This window comes from Peromyscus maniculatus, chromosome X (genome assembly GCF_049852395.1).
Source record: "Peromyscus maniculatus bairdii isolate BWxNUB_F1_BW_parent chromosome X, HU_Pman_BW_mat_3.1, whole genome shotgun sequence".
Classification (NCBI taxonomy): Eukaryota; Metazoa; Chordata; class Mammalia; order Rodentia; family Cricetidae; genus Peromyscus; species Peromyscus maniculatus.
In genome coordinates this window covers 112,800,693-112,813,207 of record NC_134875.1, presented here as the reverse complement: position 1 = coordinate 112,813,207, position 12,515 = coordinate 112,800,693, and the positions used below count along the sequence as shown (strand labels likewise).

The 12,515-nt window shown below is 42.8% G+C and overlaps 1 protein-coding gene across 9 annotated transcripts in view; it reads right to left on the bottom strand.

The window, feature by feature from the left end:
- Phka2 (phosphorylase kinase regulatory subunit alpha 2) overlaps nt 1–12,515 on the bottom strand; it is an 82,904-nt gene that overhangs the window by 48,455 nt on the left and 21,934 nt on the right. For 6 of the 9 annotated variants that reach the window (XM_076562341.1, XM_006973231.4, XM_042269736.2 and 3 more), the window contains 5 exons: nt 10,365–10,445; nt 8,893–8,991; nt 6,357–6,503; nt 4,363–4,416; nt 3,666–3,788 (listed from right to left, as the gene is read on the bottom strand). In XM_076562341.1, the coding sequence (XP_076418456.1) occupies nt 3,666–3,788; nt 4,363–4,416; nt 6,357–6,503; nt 8,893–8,991; nt 10,365–10,445 (504 nt within the window). The remainder of the gene's footprint in view (nt 1–3,665; nt 3,789–4,362; nt 4,417–6,356; nt 6,504–8,892; nt 8,992–10,364; nt 10,446–12,515) is intronic. The other 3 variants (XM_076562340.1, XM_076562342.1, XM_076562343.1) reach the window with 1 other exon arrangement.

Sequence of the window (12,515 nt, the reverse complement as noted above, 5' to 3'; positions counted from 1 at the left end):
ATTTGTATTTTACTAATAAAAAGGGAGACTATTCTACAGTGATATCTTCCGAAGTTCCATTTCTAATCATTTAAATATAAGTAAGATAGTTCATTGAGTACAACTGTAAATACAGGGGGATTTACAATCAGTCTCATGAAAAATTATGTCAATTCTGGCTATTTTCAACATGTTTATCTCATCTGTAACATTCACTCCATTAGGTCAAACTTTGTTCTGGAATTCTTAATTTTAGGTATAGTAATCTGTGTCACATGTAAATGTTATATCATATATAGAAGGGTTGAAAGATGATTCAGATCCAGATCATGATGCCAATAGTTTTCATATGATCCAGGAGTTTCTTTTTCTTTTTATTTATTCTTCTCTCATATAATATATCTGGACCCTTGCTTCCCCTCCTTCCATTCCTCCCAGTTCCCTCTCCCATCTCCCACAAATTCACTCCTCTTCTCTTTCCCTTCAGAAAAGGGCAGGCCTTCCGGGGATATCAACCGAACCCAGTATAACAAGTTACAATAAGACTAGGCACCTCACCTCGGATTAAGGTTGGACGAGGTGACCCAGTAGGAGGAAAATTGACCCAAGAGCAGGCAAGAGTCAGAGACACCCACTTCTACTGTCAGGTGTCCCACAAGAACACCAAGCTAAACAACCAGAGCATGTATGCAGAGAGCCTGGTACAGGCCCTTGCAGGCTCTATGATTGCTGCTTCAGTGTCTGTGAGCTCCTAGATTCCCTGCTTAGTTCAATCTGTGGGCTCTGTTCTGATCCAGGAGTTTCTTAACAGCCTTCTCTCCTGAAGACTCCTTCCTGCCTCATCTGTATCAGATCCTCGAAAAGGGCCTTCCTAGCTATAAGTAACCTTACAATATTTGATATATAATATTTGGACCCTGAATGCACAAATTAAGATGCTTGGCAAACATGGGGAACTGTGAACAAAAAGCTCTTGAAAGGAATCTGTGGTGCAAATCAATTGGTCTTAATAATAAAAACCCAGAGTCAGCTATCAGGGCAAATGCTGAAAGTTCAGAGAAGTAAAGCAGCTAGCCAAAGTCACCTTTGACCTCCATGATTCTCTGAGCTCCTGTCTCCTCCTGCCTTATATTATATTTCTCTCTCCACCCAGCCGTATCACTTCCTGTCTCTACCTCCCTAGTGCTGCAATTAAAGGCATGTGCCTCCCAAGTACTAGGATCAAAAGCATGAGATCCCAAGTGCTGGGATTAAAGATATGAACCTCCACCGCCTGGCTCTGTTTCTCTTTTAGACTGGATCAATCTTGTGTAGCCCAGGGGAGCCTTGAACTACTGATCTTCCTGCTTCCTCCTCCCAAATGCTGGGATTAAAAGTGTGTGCCACCACTGCCTGGCCTCTATGGCTAACTAGTGGCTAGCTCCGCACTCTGATCTTCAGGCAAGCTTTATTTGTTAGAGCACAAACAAAATATCACCACAGGAATCTGTATATGCAGAGACTGATTAGTGACTAGAATTTCAGTACTGTGGAAAGATTGGAATGTTGCCAAGTCCAGAAGCTAGTGACCTTATTTTGAAGTGGGTCTAGCCCTCCAAAGCAGCCACTCTTTGCCCACTTCTGTGTTAGAAATAACACCCTGTGACTAATAATAAAACCCTTTTGGAATTTTTAAATTTAGCAGACCACTAGCTTCCACCACCTCAAAAGCTCAAATAGCATTTGGGGCTTACAGAAAAGCTTCTCCTATCTCTGTACCTGCCTCTCTGGTGTACCCACCCTACCAATGTATTTTAAACTTGCCTTGATTTATGACTTGCTTTCTTCTGTAAAACTATATAAACTTCATGAAACTGTTTCCATGTTGGAACATGGAATTTGGAGTAGCCTAAATACATGTTCCTGGATCATGGACACTTAAAATGGTTACAGAATAAAGTATCTCTTATTCCCTTAAAAAAGATATGAAGCATAGTCATTTTAATCTCCTTATCTCCCCCCCCCCCCCCCGATCCCTTGATCATTGCTAAGTCTATTTTTCACTGAAATTCAAAGTCAGTCATTCGGAGAACTTCCAATACTTAGAATAAAAGACAAGAAGGCCCGAGATAAACTCTAAGCACAATGTAAGAATGAATAAGCCGGGCGGTGGTGGCGCACGCCTTTAATCCCAGCACTCGGGAGGCAGAGGCAGGCGGATCTTTGTGATTTCAAGGCCAGCCTGGTCTACAAAGCGAGTTCCAGGAAAGGCGCAAAACTATACAGAGAAACCCTGTCTCGAAAAAAGCAAAAAAAAAAAAAAAAAAAAAACAAAACAAAAAAAAAAACAACAAAAAAAAAGAATGAATAAAGACGGGACCTTAACATTTTAAGTTTACTGCCTATATTCCTGAGCACTGGGTTTTCAAAAGCCAAAATGCACAAGACAAGACTACTGCCATCTCCTTCTTCTCCAGACTTGGGATGTGATTAGAATGGGCTCTGAGAAGCCAGAGTGAGATCCTGGTTAACAGGATCTATTTGCACTATTGAGTGTTGTAGAAACTAGCAGATAGGGCCTATCTGGAGAAAGTAAGTCATTAGAGTTATGTTCTTGGGAGAGTGTACTGGGGCCCTAGCTTTTCCCCTACCACATACCCTGTTTCTTGGCCGATATGAAGTAAATAGTTTTCTTTTGCTATAGGCTCCCTAACACAAGGTATCACCACATTACAGGACCAAAAGCAATGAGGCTAAAATGACCCACGAGTTGAGACCTCTGAAACAGTGAGCCAAAAGGGAATTTTCCCTCCTTCTAGCTTGGTTATTTCAGATATTTTGTCACTGTGACAGAAAGGTGACTAACACTGTCAGGCAGCAGCATAATCTAAGTTTGTCTTTTAATAAAATCATCCTGGCTCAGATGTAGAGAATGGAATGAACAGGGAGTAAAGCTGGAGCATGGGAGGCAGTTAGGGTTTGATACAGTAAACAAGGTGTTATCTGAGAGTATCACAAAACCAGAGTACCTCTCAACTAGACCTAACAACAGCAAAATGACCGACTGATCAGAAAGGAGCAAAAGGAACACTTGTCTGACATAGAAAGGAACTATGTCTTCTAGCACTCATGCTCTTGTCTAGTTCGCCCCACCCCCACTCTTTACTATGTGACAGCCATTTAACCGACCATGTGACGGAGACGCTTTGCCAGTTCTGTAATAAGACTTAAGAAAGCCTAGCAGCCTATGCTTTTTACATTCTTGGAGAAAAGACAACTATGGCATGAAAAATCTCATGGCCCAGAGATTCTACTGCTGTGAAAAGCCCAAGTGAGGCACCTGGAGAAAAACCAAGTCCCCGCCACAGCTCAGCTGAGCATCCAGTCTTAGCTGGCAGCCAGATTTCACTCCCTAGCCATGTGACTAGGACCATGGTAGGAGTAGGTCCTCTAGTCCTGTGAACTATCCCAGGGGACAGAAAGAGAAGCAGAGACAATCTGTTCCTACTGGCTCAGCCCGAATAACAGAATTATGAGCAAATCAATAAAACAGCTGCTGCTTTAATTCACTAGGCTTTGGAAAAGTTTTAAAAATGGCAACAATAGCTGCAACAATGATGTGAATTCTGAATGACTCTATGCTAATAGTGATCAGCCTACCAGTGGGATGAACAAGCTTATGAGCACAATGCCCAGCATTTTCTCACCTGAACAGCATCACCATTGAAGATTCCATCTATGATTAAGTAAGTCCAGAACACAGGCCATTCACATTCAATGTTTTCAAAGAGCTTAAGTTCAGCAGGGTCATAATGCAATCGATGTGGGTCCTAGAACCAAATTTATAAAACTTTTAGAACAGAATGTTGGATTTCATATACAATGCCACTGTGCTTCACTGGGTTTCCCTTGCCCATCTCAGTCAAGGCAGCTCTGTGATGATTAGGAGTCTACTGCCATGGGGAAATGCTAGTTTGGGCAAAATTTCAGACACTAAATCAGAAATACCCACAGGACTCCTCAGTAGTTTATTACATTAAAGCATCCTCTCTCTCTAAGAAATAGCAATTTGCCTATCACAATGCTTGGTAGATGATCTGCTTCATTTATAACATTATATTAGTCACCGTGGCAATAAAACCCAAGGAGAATGCTATAGATTATCTTAAAAAACTAACGTGTGAGCCACAGACTTACTCATCCTTGATTTACAAGCCAGTTTCACATTACTGGCTTGACCTGATGATCATTCTTTTCTATATAACTCCAAGCTTGCTGATTCTAAAATTAATACTTTCCTTCGCAATATTCAACATATAATTATAATCAGCAGAGGGAGGATGACACAGTGGCAAGTAGGTATGGAGCAGTTAAGGAAGATGAGAAACAATATTTAAATCCAACCTCTCTTGGGGTTTTATAACCATCCCGAAGGAAGCGACAGCATCCATAACGCCCCTGGTAAGGTGAAGGTGGAAAAAAAAAAGCAGAGCTGATGAAATCAAAAGCATTCTTCTTTGCCTTTTAATTTCAACTCAAAGCAGTCCTTCATCTCCTTTCCCTTGTGTATTTCAGTGAGCAAATATGTACCAGTGTTCTTTGCTTTAATGTAAAGAGTTCTTTTTAAGTACCAAGCAAAGCGAATTCAGTCTTGATGAACACTCAGAAGAGAATACAGAAGCATTCCATCAGAGTCTGGGGTGGGGCTGCAAATATGGTTACCAAGGTCTCAGTGAATAAGCATTCTTTCCGTGTGGTTTACAGTATCAGACACAGATGCAAAGGTATCCTCACTAGGTGAAAAGCCACCGGTATTTGGAATGGCTGCCTCCTGTGTGTAGAGCTGGAAAGGTAAACGGATACTCTGCAGACTCAATGCACTCAGGCTGTGCATGCTGAAGATGGTCTGCTTCAGAGGCCTGTCAAGGCTTAGAGGAGGCGGAGAAGGTTACAAAGGTGGAAGTATGGAAGAGGAGCTGGCTCACTATCTGTAGATGCCAGGGCTCCTGTCCAGTTTTCTGGGTGTCAAGAAAGGAAGCTGGGTGTGATGGTGTCTTATCTGATGTCCCCAATCCCTGGATGGCAGCTTTGGGTCCCTATTTCCCAATTTCTTTTGGGGGTGGTACTGCCCTGGCAGGCTTGGCTATCACTTGTCCTGGAGGCCTTTACAAGTTCTGTGTGGTTCTGGGAATCATCCCAGGGGACTTGACATAGACTCCACTTGTCCTGTACGTACATTACAACTGCCCTTTCAGCTGCAGCTACCTAGATCCTCCTCTTCTCCACAGAGCTTGACCCCTCCAGTTGCTTTCTTTTGGGATTATGCTTAGAGACTCTTTAATTGCTTTGTTTGCAAGGGACAAAGGTATTTCCTGCTAAATATAGGTGGGACAATCAACATGTACGCTTTGACTTAGGAAACATACATCCTTGGACAATTTTATGGACTTCTGTTTGCTGAAAATATAATATGGTCTCAGCTTAGTGATCTGTTACTGCATTTCACTGAATGCAGTACTGGATTTTCACCAAATTTTTATTAGAATATAAAAATATGAGTTTCATTATATTTCATAATAAAAACATTTCTTAATTTTTATATTTTTATTGTACTTTGTTCTCATTTACCTCCTATTAATTTCTTGTCTCCCTTCCTCCCTCCATTGGCTTCTTTTTTCTTCAAAGTCAACCTTTCTCCTTTTATGTGGCGTGCGTGCGTGCGTGCGTGCGTGCGTGCGTGCGTGCGTGCGTGTGTGTGTGTGTGTGTGACTGGAGGTTGATGTCAGTCATTTTCCTCAATCCCCCTCCACTTTATTCTTTTGAGACACAGACTCTCACTGAACCTGGAGTTCACCGATTCAGCTAAACTGGCTGGCCAGCAAACCTTAGGGACCCACCCATCTCCTCCTCCCCAGTGCTGGGATTATGAACGTGTGCTTCTGTGTCTGGATTTTTACATGGGTGCTGGGGAGCTGGACTCCGGTCCTCATACTTGCATATCAAGCACTTGGATATGTGCTTTTGTTCTAGTATGGTCTATAGAGCTTTCAAGAGATTCTCTAAGGAGTCTTCCTATAACCTCTAGAGCAGTGGTTCTCAACCTTCCTAATGCTGTGACACTTCAATACAGATCCTCATGCTGTGGTGATCCCCCCAACCATAAAATCATTTCATTGCTACTTCATAACTATAATTTTGCTAGTGTTATGACTCGTAATGTAAATATCTGATAGGCAGGATATCTGATATGTGACCCCTACAGGGTTTGCGACACACAGGCAGAGAACTACTGATTTAGGAAAACCACACCATGAGTTACAAGGATAAGCTAGCTGCCCCATGTCATCACATGAATGTGGCATTTAATGCAGAACAGAGGGGCATTGGCCAATGCTTACCTGAAGCTTGGAAATGATTTCATTTTTGGTCACATTTACAAGGTTCACATCTTCTACTGCAAAGGCCGGGAAAGAAATAATAGAAAGAAGTCCAGCATCGATTTCTTTAGATGTTGATGCTCTTGGCAACATGGAGAAAAGAATTGACTGAATAAAACACAAAGAGGTGATTTAAGCTAGTGAAGCAGGACTAGTTAGATATAAAATCTAGGGATCGTCACCTTAGCCTAAAGGAAACATTCAAACGAGTTTGTCTATTTGGAAAAGGACTCAGTCTTACCAACATGGCCTCCGCTGACCAGCCCTGCTTACCCAGCCACCCCGACAACGCTTCCTCTTCCTGAGGAGAGGAGTGGGGGAGCTGAAGAGAGCATGATAGTCTGAGGCTCGTGCTAAGAACCCCGACCTCCCTTCTTTCCACGCCCACTGATGGGGAGGAAGTACAGCACTGTTTGTGTCAGCGGTCAAGATGGCTGGCGAGGAAGACAGAAACCAGACGAGAACACTCCTACAGGACCAGCACAGAGAGATGGACGCGTTTGTGAAATGGGACTAGATGAGTTAGGGAAGTTAGAAACTGCTTGAAGGAGGAGTAAAATGCAGAAGAGGTCATGAGTGGTCAGACAAAACAGTGCGAATTAGTTTAGTTACAGAATATTTTTAAGATCATCAGAGGCACTACGATATGGCCTCAACAATAAGGTAGCTAGATTAAGCACTATAAATGTAGATGGGGGTTAGAATTATACGGAAATGTTTGGAAAAGTAAAAGAACTAATGGTGAGATCTAGCGTGTACAGACACAGGCTAGACACTGGCAAAAACAAGCTCATTAAGTACACAAGGACTCTGAGACACAGGATTCATGCCCTAGGTCAGGTAGCCAGTGACCAAGCTAGGATTATAACCCAGCTTATACTTTCCTACTGTACTGTATATCTACTAAGACAAATACCAGTATTCCTTTATTAATGTATACCATAAGAAAATACCATAGACTTCATTAAGGACCATGCTTAGTGGGGAAGATGGAATGAGCTGGAAGGTGGGGTTAAGATGAGTGGAACCTTTCAGCTCTAGAATAAAACTTTTTTATAGTCAATCAATTCTTGGCTCAGTTCTTTAACTATAGTCATGAATCACTTAAAGAGTGGTACATTCTGAGAAATATGATACTAGGTGACTTCATCATTGTACACTTACAAATACTTAGATTGTATAGTCTACTATACACATAGGCTGTAAGGTACATTTTGGTCAATAAGAGACAAAATACACTATGATACCATAGTATATGCCACCTCTCATTGACCAAAATGTAACTATAAAGTACATGGTAATAATCACTTCTTTTCAGGGTTTCTCTGGCTGGAAACACAAACTTTCACTTGAAACATTTTACAAGTGTTTTGGGTTTAGATTTTTGGAGACAGGGTTTCATGCAGCTTAAGCTAGCCTGGAACTTGGTAATTCTCTATGTAGCTTGTGGAGGGGCTACCCACCACCCCCACACTTCCCCAGAGTGCTCTTGAGTAGGAGCAGCAGGAAGTATTAGTTAGAAAGGTAGAGGGGGCAGGAACAGATAGAAAATACAGGGCCTGGATCCTAATCCATTGGGCCTAGACTGTCCCTGCCCTAGGGTATTTATAGGAACGCCAAGGTGTGGAGCAAAAGATCTCCCCAGCACAGCCAAGTGCAGACCGTCTCAGGTACCTGCACTCAGGCCTGTGGTCCAATCATCCTCTCTATGCAGACCTGCTGGGTAAAGCCACTAGGAAAGCTGAAAATGAGCTCCCACAGTAGCTGAAGATGAGCTTGAACTTTTGGTCCTCTTGCCTCTTCCTCCTGGGATTCCAGGCATGCACCACCAAACATGGTTTATTATTTACAAGTTATGTGTCTGACTCACTTTAGTCCTAGCACATAGTAGGTCCACACTAATAACTGCTAATAATAATTAAGAACTGTCTGCTGAATGGCACTCCCTACACTGTACCAATTATTCCTGTGGTCTGTATTTCCAAGAAGTTCTATGAATTTGCCATCTCTTCTCATTTTCTCTCTCCTCTCACCCATTCTTCACACCATGCCTCCTTTATTTCAAGTAAAAATCCACTTGCAAGCCACTCCATTTGGGAGCACTAAGGAATGAACCTGCGAGAAAACCACTTATGTACTCAAAAAACATAGCACAGATTTTGCTTCTAGTGAAACCAAGATGCTTTGGCTGTTAGCTACACACACACACACACACACACACACACACACACACACACACACACACAAACTTGATGGCGTATGTCTCATAGTACTTTCTGGCTACACAGTACTGGGGCAAGTCATCCAGGTTTACTCTGATCCTTACGGTTACCCTGAGGCAGGAAGAACGGTGCCTAAGCACATGCCCACTTTAGGGTGGGGGAAGCTGAGGCACAAAGAAGTCCAAGTCAGATCAGTCACCGGGGTGGAGCCCACGCTGTTCCGGGCCAGGAGTCTCCTTCCCTACTTTCCCGAGCTCTGGAGGAATGACTGTTACCTGGCAGTGCTCTACTTCGTCAGGTAGGACATGGATGACTGACTTGCGTCCTCCATGGGCTCCAAAAAGATCAAGTTCATCAATTGCCTCAAGTGCTGCCTACAAAAATGGGTAAGAATTACTTTTCTTTTAATAAACATGCATGCTAATGTGGCACTCCTTTTTCATTAAGTGTCTAACACACACATTTCTCCTAATGAAGAATGTCTTTAAAATCTAGCTAGAGTCTTATTGCCATGGTCTCTCTTCATTCTCAGTAGCTCAGAGCTTTCCAGGATGACACTGCTCATTCTATGAATAAGAAAGAAAGGGAGAGCATTCCCTCATATGAAAGTAATATCCTACCGGAAGATGGATTTTAACAAGTCTATAACATCATGTGTGGAAATTCAGGGTTGGCTTTTCTCTCATCGACTTTTGTAGTTAACGTACCTCATGGTTAGTTGAGAAAGTTAATTTGGTTTTCAGTAAAACGTTCATTTCTGCCAGTTTGCTGTAACAGCATATTCATTGTTGTTTTTAAAACTGTGGCAGTTCAAGCCTATGCGGTCTTTAGCAAGGGATTCACACCAGTGGTCTACAGGCTGGATGTGCCCCACAGTTACACTCTGTTTGGCTCTCAGAGTCCCCCCACTTTTGTCTTCTGTTTCCACTCTTCTTGTCTCCATCCCTCTCCTGCTTTGTCTCCTCTCTTCTCCTTTTCCTTTTTTTTCTTTTGGTTTTTCGAGACAGGGTTTCTCTGTGTAACTTTGCACCTTTCCTGGATCTCGCTCTGTAGCCCAGGCTGGCCTCGAACTCACAGAGATCTGCCTGCCTCTGCCTTCCGAGTGCTGGGATTAAAGGCATGCGCCACCACCGCCCGGCTCTCTCCTTTCCCTTTTTAGAACAGGCCTCACTGTGCTGCCCAGGTTGGCTGCAAACTCCTGGGTTCAAGTCACCATCCTGCTCCAGTACTCTGAGATGGTGGGATTAGAGGCCCGCATTACAGTGCTGGCCTGACAACCATTTTCTAACTGCTTCCAAGCTGGAATACTTTCAGGGAAAGTTCCCAGCATCCCCAGTACCTTCCTCTTGCCCTGCTCTCCTTCTATCTGCCTACTGTTACTCATCTGACCTTGTAGACTTGAAGATGTGCACCTCACCTACAAAGTGCTCCTGTCCTCTGACCTTTAACCCTTACTATGACCCAGAGAGGAAGAGTGACCATCACTAACACAGATTAACGGCAAGAGCTTGCACCCACGGCTGACACACCAAACAGTACAAGCTGTCACATGCAGACTTCAGTGTTGGAAACCTGTTTCCTTGACCTGTAACTTCACTTGGCTGGGGTACAGGTGCCACTTGGATTTCATATATTTGCTGCAGCCTTTTGAAAAGAAAACTGGACCAATCATATGAACTCCAAATTCCTGGAGAAGAGGAGCAGAGAAAGCAGGAAAGACACAGAGGAGAACAAACAGGACTGTCACCTTGGCCATTCCCACAGAGCTCGCATTCAGTTCTGGAATGCCCTGATTAGTCTTATCTCCACGCTCCCACATTCCATAATCCTGGGGGAGAAAAAGGCAGCCAGCCGTCAGAGGTGCGGGAGGACCCGAGCAACACTATGGAAAAGCACTTTCTTTATGTTAGCACCAACACAACAAACATTAGCATGCCTTCTCAAAGGCTTTGTGGCTTTGTACGTTTCTTCTGTTCTTGCTCAATTTCAGCTTAGCTGGCCTCTGTACAGAATTTTAGAAGGAAATACTCAAGTGGAACAAAAGAACACACAAAGACACTCCAAAGGCTTATTTCTAAAGGGCATTAATTTGTAACAAATTCAATTTGCAGTGAACAATATATTTTAATCATCTTAATATCAAAGTGCTGCCCTTCTATTTGGCCAGTGCCTTTGAACTTACTTAAAACAATTTCAAAAACTATTTTTAGCATTACCTGTTGTATAAAGAAAATTGCAGCAAGTAAGTGAAGCCAAGGTCAAAAGTGACTCACTGAATGCACATGGTATGCAAGATGCATTCATACAAATTAATCGGAATACCGTCACACCAAAGACTCAATACATATATACCTAACTTTGGTGATTCATATTTTTATTAAAACCCAAGTGTCACATGTTGTTTCAAAAATGCTGCATACACTGTGAAAAGAGCAAAATCCTAACAAGAACCAACATGGCTGCCCAAACATGATACCATGAGCAAATATTTCACCAACAGACATGTCAACATGGAAGGGGAAAGCTCATGAAGCCTCAACAATAGACAAAGAACTACAGGCCACTAAAGAAGGCCGAGAGTGGGAGCTATAGTCCTCCCCAGGGAAGAGCACATCACTTGGTTGTCCAACACCAAATGGTCAGCCCTGAAAAAAGACATATACAAGCAGCACACAGACTGAGTGGGTTATACTTAGATATTTAAGAGTACACGTGTGTGTGGGTGGGTGGGTGGGTGGGTGCAATTAAAGAAAAAAGGCATGAATCTGAAAGAAAGCTAGGGGGTATTTGGGAAGATTTGGAGGGAGGAAAGGGAAGGGGAAATAACATAATTATATTATACTCTCAAAAAAATAAAAAAGAGCAGAGTTGATGCCAAAATACCAGTTTTTATTTTTTAATATCCAAAGAGGAATGATGGCCATAGTGACTCCTACTATGGGAAGTCATGAAAATTGAAAATGACTAATGACTTTGGTTGGGGGGTAGCAAAGACTTCAAAAATATGAAAAAAAAACAGACATAGTATTCATACCTGTAATCCCAGCACCTAGAAGGCAGAGGCAGGAGGATTGCTGAGTTTGAGGTCATCTTGTCTCAAAAAAATTTAAAAAATAAAAATAGAAAAGAACAAACAAAAACAAGGAAGGACATTTTCAAATGTGAACACCGAAACCTAGACACACTGGGGCCATTGTAACCCTGCCCTGCAAGCAGGCCTCATAGGTGGACCCAAGTGTCTTTTCTCATATCTGCGCATTCTTTTGCTTCTAATATTCCATACTCCAATCTAGCAGCCATCAAATGCATCCCTTAAGATTGTGTGATGAGTTTGGCCTCCATCTCAGATAAATTGAGCAATAGTTTTTTTCCTAGATCACATCAATGACTCTTTGCATGGTCATACCCTCTCTAATCTGGCCTCCACCTTCAGCATGCCAGCAAGCTGACAGACACTCCACCATTTCCAGCGTCAATTTTCATCTGAGGTCTGTGCCTTTACTCTGCACTCTCTACCCCATCTGCTCCCAACCCCTGCCCTCCCTAAATCACGCCCCCAGCCTGTTCCTGTCTGTAACCGCTCATTACTCATCCTGTTCCTGCACTCAGATGCCCTTTCTCTTCCTCTCTTCTTATGGAAACCCTACTCACCTCCCAAGGTCCAACTGAAAGTACAATTTTACCACAAAGATCTCTCGGATTTCTTTAGACTGGGGTCTGTCAACTTTGGCACTACTGACATTTTGGGACAGATAAGTCTATATAGGGATGAGGTGGCTCTCTTCTGTATTATAGGCAGTTCCTGGCCTTCTCTCACAAGATGCCTGTTCCCTCCTAAGTGTGACTGCCCCAAATGTCTCCAGATACTACCACTGTCCCGTGTGAGAGAACAATTACC